Consider the following 9,232-nt stretch of genomic DNA (forward strand, 5'->3'; position numbering starts at 1 on the left):
GGAACCATCCCAGAGAAGGGTCTAACCTAACCAGTTGTGTTGGCATCTCTCTTGCATTTGCGTGACTGCCGAGACAAGAAACTAGCGAGCAGCACTCCTGGAGATCGGGCTTTCAAAAGCCCAAGTCATTGAGGGGGACATGTGTCACTCGGCTCCGTGTGAGGTTTTACAAGATGATACAGTGTTGACTCAGCAATTTTATTTCTAAGCCTTAAGCGAACACGTCATCTGTCGTCTTTATTGCGACCCTTCTCATTGTTCTACAGGACAGGAGTCTTAACTGTGGGAACAATGGCTAAATAAGGGGACGTCACTGAAGGTTTGGTGCCAGGAGGCCCCGCAGGTGTTTGCTCACCTCAGAAAATCATCTGCAAAGAAGCAAAAGCCAGGGCATCTTAAAGCATCAGAACAAAAGGCCTGTGTGTTTACCACGGCAGCCCCCCCCCCCCAGGAGCCCCCCCAGTTGAGACCCTGTGAAGGAGCCTGCTGGTGTGGAGGTGTTGGTCAGACACCTGGGGTAGGTTTGTGAGTTTTAAGCTCCATCTTCCTGCTCTGTCAAAATGAGGTCAGATGTGGTGGCGGTTATAGAGATATGATGGATGCAGGCCGTCGTAATGCCACTGGCGCCATTGCTCAATAGCTTCCCGGCTTCTCTCTTCCTGTTCTGGGGAACAGAGGTGAGGTCGTCATGTTAGTACGGAGAGCACTCTGACCTGGGGAGAGCCACCAAGCTCTTATCAGCCATCAATCCAAACTGCCTACCCTGTGGTGACCTGAACAAACTGTGCCTGGGTGCACTGGTGACAGAAGATCTGAAGTGAAAGACGTGAGGGAACAGTGAGTCCAAAAGCCTCACTGGTGAAGGTGAGAGCCAAGCCCAGGCAGGTGAAAGAGCTGGAGGCCAGGAGAGCCCGTCAAGGTCTATGTGTTGGTTCAGTGCCCCTTCCCGTACATAATCACCAAGGGGGCACGGCCTTCACCAGAAATTGGCTCAAAGAAATAACAAGTAAGAAACAAAGTACAAAGATAACCCAGGAATAATGCAAAGAGATGATGGGCTTTATGCTCGAAAAAAATCATGGAAGGCAATGATTGTCAACTTCAAGCAATGGCATTATAAGGAATTTTTTCATCAGGCTTTAAAACTTAATGTGTTGTGTTTTTGTTTTTTTTTTTAATTTTGCTTTTTAAGTTTATTTATTTTGAGAGAGAGATAGCAAACAGGAGTGCGGTAGAGTGGGAGACAGAATCCTAAGCAGGCTCCACACTGTCAGCGCAGAGCCCGATGTGGGGCTCGAACTCACAAAACCGAAAGATCATGACCTGAGCCGAGATCAAGAGTCTGACACTTAACTGACCGAGCCAGCCAGGTGCCCCCAACATTATGTTTTAAAAACCAACCAGAAAAGGGCATGGATGAAGCAAAGTGTGGGGAAATTTGATCATTGTTAATTCTGGGTGATGGTTACGTGGGGGTAACCAAGAAATATATATACTTTTCCGTATGAATGAAACTTTTCAAAGTAAAAGGCTCTTGAGGGCGTGATTTTGGCATAAAAGTTGTTTTTTTCTCCAGGTCGTGCCAAACTCTTCTCACCCCATTACACTTCGACAGAGGGAAGGCCTCCCTGGTGAAGACCCAAAGACCCAAACAATGTGCCTTCTGTGCAGGGAACCACATGTGGCTGAGCGTCTTCAGCCAAGTCAGGTGTCACACAGCCAACTCCAGATGGCCTGACCCAGGCTTCTGGCTTTGAAGGTGGAAGCAGATCTGTGCTGCCACGCAGACCTTAGAAGTAGGGGCTCAGCACACTGTTTACTCTGGCACTTTCAGAGGCAGAACTCAGAGGCATCTTTGCCTTGTAAAGATGGTGGTTTCGAGTAGAGGTGCAGCCAGGCACCACAACAGAACAGGTCCAGTGTCTTAGATGCACTGATGGGCCTTGGAGATGGGGTTCTCAGCCTCTCAGGAAGGTCACTCTGGTCCAGAAATCGCTCGCAGACCACCTGCCTAAACTTCCTGCTTTGAAAATCCAAGTCCTTTCCTTTACCCATAGTAGTTCCTCAGCAGTTGCTTTTTTTTTTTTTTTAACGTTTATTTATTTTTGAGACAGAGCATGAACGGGGGAGGGGCAGAGAGAGAGGGAGACACTGAATCCGAAGCAGGCTCCAGGCTCCAAGCTGTCAGCACAGAGCCCGACGCGGGGCTTGAACCCACGAACTGCGAGATCATGACCTGAGCCGAAGTCGGACGCCCAACCGACTGAGCCACCCAGGCGCCCCCCTCAGCATTTGCTTTTAAGGGGTGGGGGGTAAACCTCAACTGGCAGTTATTCTGAGACAGGTGACGCTGTCACATCAAGATAGCCAACTGAAAAACTAAGGTCCTGACTGAGGAGAGTGTAGGGCTTGGAACGCCGCCCCCCCCCCCCCAGGGTAGAGGTCTTACCAGCCCAGCCCCCACGCAGGACGCGGTGCTCTGGGGCAGAAGCAAGGGAAGAGGAGGAAAACAGAAATGAGTTTCACTTCCTGCGACGCTCACCCACTCACTCTCAGGCAGGCTGGGCCCGCTTCACCTCCTTGCCTCCTTCCTTTATCAAGCTCTGAGAAGACCTCTCCTGGGTTTGGGGGGTGGGGGTGCTCTCTTTTCTCTCCTCACTCCATCTGTCCACACGGGCCAATTCCTAGATCAAAGTGAGTCCTCGAGACCTCTCTGCACGTGATCCTCCTTCATTTATAAGAACGTTGCTTTGCTGGCAAAACACCTTGGTTCAAATCCCTGACTAGCTATGGCACCTTGGATATTTAGGGATCCTTTCTAAGCCTGAGTGTTTAAAACTAAAAAACAAATTATTAAGGCCTGAGAGGCTGGTTGTCAGGGTTGGAGGGTTCAGAACAGTGCCCAACAGAGCAAGTGCTCCGCCAGTAATCACAGCTCCGTCACTACAGTCCCCATAGGCCTGAGGCCCCTGATCACTGTCTCCTCTGCCTTTAGTAGAGGACTTGTCATCCCGGAGTGCCTGGCCCCTCACCCTAACTCATCGTGAAAGGGAAAACAGTGAGTGTTCTCCACCCAGATGTGAGGGATTTGGACCTGAAACATTAAAAATGTACAAAATAAAGTGCTAAAAAAACAAAACAAAAAACTGAAGGAATTTTGCAGGCCATATGCTCATTTTTTAAATGCCTCTCCCAACTGTTCACCAAGGTAAACACATATCCAACAGAAATATTTCCCTCTGAGTCGAGACAGCCTGAATTTGGTCTTGATGTTACCAGGAAAGCTTGATTTGGCAGAATCCAAGCCCAATACCTCAGGGGCCACCTGCGAGGCAGTGGGCATGGCCTGCAGCCCTCAGGTACCTGTTGATTGTATCCTTTTCCTAAGAGATGCCATAAAAGGGCAAATCCACTAGAGCATACAAGCCAGGAGGACCACAACTTCAGAACTGAAATCACTGACTTTCTCTAGCAAAGGTCATCTAACCTGGGGCCTTGTGTCCAAGCTCAAGTGCATCAGGAGCATTTCCATCTTAATGATTGAGGAAAGACTCAAACCGACACACTCTGGCCAGCCAGTCAGGCCTATTAAATGTTCCTACACATTTTTGCTCCGGGTACCACTTGAGTACGCTTAATAGATGCAAAGTCAAATCCCACCCCATGGGAGACTGATTCAAAGACAGAACCTCCTTCTGCCCATGCCCATACCCAGCTGCCTCCATGGAGGCCTTGATGAAATCAACATTTCCTGAGGGAGGTAGGAGTCCCATCTGCCCGAGGGCTAATGGAGGGAATAAAGTATGCCGATTGCCTGATAAGAAGAGACTGAGGCAAAGGCCAAAGCCTAGAAAAGATATGAACAGCAACTGCATAGGACACAAGCAGAACACAAAATGTATGGTGTGTCCAACACGATGGGTGAGTTGCTTTCTGAGGTCAGGTTTCCTGGTTTGCTTACAGCCATCAAATAAAATGCTGATCAGAGTGAATAGGTAAATGAAGGGCTTGGTTTTCCAGAATGAGTAGTTCCTAGAGCTGTTGTATTGATGTGAATCCAAGGTACTTGAAAGGTATAACCCACGTGTACCCGAGCTAAGCCACTAGGTGTAGCCGCTAAGAGAACACAGTGATTCCCACGTAAGAGTAGAAAATAGAATCAGCTGAACATTCCCTGAGCCAGTGGAAACCTACGTGTTGTATCCTCTCCTCGCCTTCTCAAGGTCTACAGCCATGTCTGTGCCTTTCTTCCTTCAAGACTCCCAAAGATGTGAACTGAAAGAGCCTCTCTTCCCTCCCTCCTCTAATTAAAATTTAGGGATGGGGCGCCTGCGTGGCTCAGTCAGTTAAGCGTCTGACTCTTGTATTCAGCTCACAGTTCGTGAGATTAAGCCCTGGGTCGAGCTCTGTGCTGAAGGCACAGAGCCTGCTTGGGATTCTCCCTCTCTGCCCCTCCCCTGCCTGTGCACTCTCTCTCAAAATAAAATAAATTAACATTTAAATTGAGGGAGACATGGAGGCAACTTTTGATTTTCCCACAAAGGCCCACTTCCCCAACGACCCTGGCTGAAGAGCTCTTACCATCATTTTGCTCCTCCACGAAGTTCTCAAACTCGTTCCTTTGTTCCTCGTAGTACTCTCTCCGAAGCTCATTGGCCCGTAGCTTCTGCCTGTTCTCCGCTGGGAAAGGGCAAGAGGCGAGAGTTGCCTCCAAGAATGGGGGCAGCCGCACGCATTTAGGGGAACACTAATTGTTTTGCCTGAGAAACTTAACCTGGTTGGGAGGGGTTGTTTGAGAGGGAGAAGGATGGCGGTTTCGCTAAGATGGTTGACTCCTGGCGCAAACTTTAAAACTTGAGGGACCCAGGAACTCACCCTCTCCAACCATGCCATTCTGCAAGTGAGAAAAGCAATCACTCATAAAATTAATGGTGCATCCAAGTGTCCTGGGCCAGTTAGAAACTAGGAATCCTGTGATCAAAAATCAGGAGGGAGTCATCAACTTAAAGTCAATTTCACATTCATACCTTCAAATCCACTCAACATCTTTGAGCACCTGTCACAGCCAAAATGTGTTAGGCACTGAGATTAAAAAGGCAAGTAAAAAAGGTTGTGTCCCTCAACTTTAGGGGCCAGTAGTTCAGATAAGGAGAAAGAAATAACAATAAGTGGATGCCCAAGGTCACCTGGGTAGCTCAGTCCATTCAGTGTTCGACTACAGCTCAGGTCATCATCTCACGGTTCATGAGTTTGAGCCCCACATCAGGTTCTGCACTGACAGGTGGAGCCTGCTTGGGATTCTGTGTCCCTCTCTCTGTCCCTTCCCTGCTCACGCTCTGTGTCTGTCTCAAAAAATGAATAAAAGATTAAAAAAAAATCTTTTTTTAAGTCATGCCTAGTGGTTGCTGTGATAGAAGCATACACAGGGCACGATCATGGCATGAGTTAGGGAAATCTTAGATGATCCTTGCTATCCATTTCCTTAGGCAATTCCCTCCCTTTGTGTGGGTTGGCCTTAATGACTCTTCTACTGAACTGGAGGTGGCATACCATGATGGAATGTGGCTTCCTTCTTGGGCCTCTCTTGCTCTGCTGGAAGCCAGAGAACTCTTAGTTCTACATGATAACATTGGAGGTCCACTTCTATGCGGCTGCTACACCAGTAGCCCCTTGAGCCCCGGTGGGAATCCCCACATGAACTAGCACATCACACCTCACCACACTTCACACTTGAAAGAAGCCTGAAAAAACCATTCAAGATTATAGATTTTTAGGTGTAAAATAGTTTCCAGGTTCATCCACTTCTACCCTTAAACCTTGACCGCTTTGGTGTGAGGACTCTGGTTGTCTGGAGGAAGTTATCGAGAGCTCTCTTAGTATCAAGATATTTCTTTTAACTGGGCTTCAACTTGGGGCACCTGGGGGGCTCTGTCAGTTAAGCGTCTGACTTCAGTTCAGGTCATGATTTCGCAGTCCGGGAGTCCGAGCCCCACTTTGGGCTCTGTGCTGACAGCTCAGAACCTGGAGCCTGCTTCGGATTCTGTGTCTCCCTCTGTCTCTGTCCTTCCCCTGCTCACACTCTGTGCTTCTCTCTCAAAAATAAACATTAAAAAAAAATTTAACTGGGCTTCAACTGGACAAATCCACAACATCAGGAAGGCCGTGTCTGGTGCAGGAAGCACTGGACCCTGAAGGACACCTCACACCCCTCTGGCACGATCACATCAAAGAGGGGGGACTAACATGCTGTAGTTATTTATAATATATTACACTATATTATATTATTATCGTTGAACTCAGATTAAAAATCCAGTTAACTATGACTTGATCTCCATGCAGATTTCCTTGGGTAAATCCCATGTTTTCCCCACACTTGTGCCTTTATCCACATAATTGTGGGACTCTTGAGCCTGGTGGAAGGAATTTCCTTTCCCAAGCCTCCCCTGACCCTTGCCCAACATTCATACAATTCTTAGGAGGGAATTGAGGCTCACAGAGGTACAGTGACCTAATCGAAGTCATACAGTTGGTCGGGGTACAGCTTGGGACAAGCCAGAGCCCCAGGTACCCACACTCCACACCTTGGCCCAGAACATACCTGTCATGGCACCATCTTCCTTTTGACCCACCTTGAGCCCCAGTGTGCTCCAGGTACCAGAAAGCCACTGAGGATGGGAAGGAAGGGGTTTGGAGTCTCGGAAGCAAGGCCTTAAGGAGACATCACCAATCCTAAAGAAGCATTTGCCATTCCTATGTACTTCAAAAAAGAAATCGTCTTCCCACATTGCCTTTTTGGAGCCGCCACAGATGAGACCTCTGACTCAGCAATGGCCAACAACATTTGGGACAGAGTGCCACGTCGACACCGCATCCGGTGCATTGTGGGTGTCCCTTCTTAGGAAGGGATTAGTTCCTCCTCATGCTAAAAGGACCCTGCGTCTTTCCCCAGAAGCTTCGCGATGTCAGATGCCTTTTTCCTGGTTCCGAATTCCAGTCTATCAGTGTCACATGCCTTTTACCCACCCTGAGACATGTTCGGGCTCTCCCGTGCACGGAGTTGGCCAAGTGACAGCAGGTGAGCTCAGGGGCACCTTGCGTGTTCAGCCTGTCCTGGACCCCCCACGACCGATGCACAGAGCTTCTGTTTGGGGTGAGGGGCCTCTGACTTCCCATGCCCTTTGTGGTTCTGAACCAGCTGATGAGGATGGAAACTATTATCCTGTCCTGAATTCACTCCTGCTCCCTGCTAAAAATTTGCCAGGACGTTGCTTCTCTGATTTCCATCAAGAACTGCCCGGGCTCCATCCATCACAGCCCTTTCAGTGTTTCTTGACATTTGTTAACTTCTAAATCTCAAGTTGTAGGAGGCCTGGAGGTTTTCCCAGTGTGGCTAATATTTACTCAGTTGTGGGGGGGGGGAGGAATTTCATCTCCAAGCATTTTCATTATTTGAAAACAGTCCTGTTATTTTTACCGAGCAAGTTACCTTGCTGAGTGTGCTGAGGGAAACAAAGAGTTTATTCAGACACACAAGTAATGATCAAGCCATAGACTTGGAGACAGAGCTCAGAGTCCTTGGAAGAATCTGGTTCAAGGGCAGGAAACTCAAATGCCTTCAAGGGTCAGCAGGTCATGGAAATGAGGGTCCCTGCCAGGCAGGGGACACCAGGACCTACTTCAGACTGAGGAGACACATTCCAAGCTCAAAAGCCTTTCAAATGTATTAGATACAAAATTTTAAAAAAACAAAACACTGCCAGCTGAGTACCACAATTTCAGGGGCTTATAAATAAGGAAACATAGGCCCAGAGGGGAGGAAGTGGCCAAGGCCACTTAGCACAGCTGTCACCAGACCCAGAGTCCCAGCCCCTATTCCCAGGTGCCCTCTCCTTGCAATGCTGTTGCTCTCGCATGCGAGGCACTGTTCTATAGGCCAAAAAGCACACACTGAGATACCACGTTTCCTCTTGACTAGAACGTATTTCTCCTTAACATTTTAAACTTCTCCAAAATTGGGATGCATCTCAGCTCTATTAAGTGCATTTGATGTGGCACTGTCCTTTCTGTTCCCTACCCTGACGGTGTAGTTGAAGACGTGACCTGCCATCGAGGACGTGTAATTTCTAATTCAGAGCTGCTGTCACTTTGATACCCAATGGCCCAGTTTGAGCCCTCCTGGGTCCCTTGCTGCCCCACAGCCCAGCCCACTGGGACAGAAAGAACGGGAGGGGGGAGCAGAAGGCAGGCCTCCAGCATCCTTACCGTTGACCTCATCTTGAGATTTTGGGGACCGCTTGCCGCGCCTCTTGAGGAAATTTGAAGCATCTGATTCCTGCATGAAGATCTTCTGTTCTACATCTGAAACTCGAGAGAGGCCGGTCACGAGCGGCGTGGGCTCACCAGGGCACCTCAGTAGCCCTGCACCCCGGGGTGGCCCTTGCACTCACCTTCCCGAACGTCTTGTCCTGCCTCCTGCTGGGTGCCCACCGATGCACCAGCGCCCTCCTGCAGCGCTGTGGGAGAGCACAGCATGAGGGCTGCAGCACCCCAAGGGGAACCTTCACCCTGAGCTGGGCTGGGACAGTCCTTCCTAGGCACTGTGTCTTGCCCGGCCCCAGGGTGGGGTCCCAGGTCCCTCACATACCAGCCATAGAGCAGTCTCCCCAGGAAACCGGCAGGCAAGCTATTTTCTCTGTGTTCTATTGTTATACACACACACACACACACACACACACACACACACACACACACACACACCAGACACAGTCATCTGCACAGTAAGCACCCCCTTTCCACCTGGGCCACCTGAGCAGCCTCACCTAACACCAGCGCAACCTGGAGTCTCCCCATACTCACTAGTGAGGAGCACAGCAGCTGAGAGACAGCAGGCGAGAAGCAGCTGTCTCCAGGCCATCTTTGGATGGGCTGAGGCTCCGTTTGGGAACCACAAGGCAGACGGAGAGGGTTCTGCAGACCCTGAAGCCAGCCGCCAGGTCCTCACTTCTGTGCCAGGCATGCCAGGGGGGAGGGAGGCAGGAGACCCGGATGCCCATGGTGGGGAGTGGGAGGGGTCTCAGCCACAGCTTCCATTGGCTGCTCCTCCTGGAGCACTGGAGATGTTTTTGGCGTCCTGCAAACCTCCACTGAAGCAGAGCCTGTCGTTGGGGCCCCGGCCGAGACAGTTTTGAAGAGGCCTTTCCAAGATCCGCACCTAAGGAGTTGCTGTTGGAAT

General features: G+C 49.7%; 1 protein-coding gene across 1 annotated transcript; it reads right to left on the reverse strand.

Annotated features, from left to right (window-relative positions):
- Positions 1-566: 566 nt before the first annotated feature.
- On the reverse strand, positions 567-8,914 carry UCMA (upper zone of growth plate and cartilage matrix associated). The gene is made up of 5 exons (XM_047067026.1): positions 8,857-8,914; positions 8,448-8,513; positions 8,263-8,358; positions 4,582-4,680; positions 567-664 (listed from the first exon to the last, which is right to left on the reverse strand). The coding sequence occupies exons 1-5, from the start codon at positions 8,912-8,914 to the stop codon at positions 567-569; spliced, it is 417 nt and encodes a 138-aa protein (XP_046922982.1).
- Between the last annotated feature and the right edge of the window lie 318 nt (positions 8,915-9,232).

The sequence above is a fragment of the Lynx rufus genome, unplaced genomic scaffold, assembly GCF_022079265.1.
Source record: "Lynx rufus isolate CCGP_SWC_20201006 ecotype Redwood Valley unplaced genomic scaffold, mLynRuf1.p SCAF_7, whole genome shotgun sequence".
Lineage (NCBI taxonomy): Eukaryota > Metazoa > Chordata > Mammalia > Carnivora > Felidae > Lynx > Lynx rufus.

Excerpts from the sequence above, each read along its gene's own strand:
- UCMA (XM_047067026.1), bottom strand. The coding sequence starts at position 8,914 with ATGGCCTGGAGACAGCTGCTTCTCGCCTGCTGTCTCTCAGCTGCTGTG. Across the intron at positions 8,359-8,447 it reads AGGACAAGACGTTCGGGAAG|ATGTAGAACAGAAGATCTTC; the intron begins GTGAGTGCAAGG and ends CTCGAGTTTCAG. Across the intron at positions 665-4,581 it reads CGTGGAGGAGCAAAATGATG|AACAGGAAGAGAGAAGCCGG; the intron begins GTAAGAGCTCTT and ends TCTGTTCCCCAG.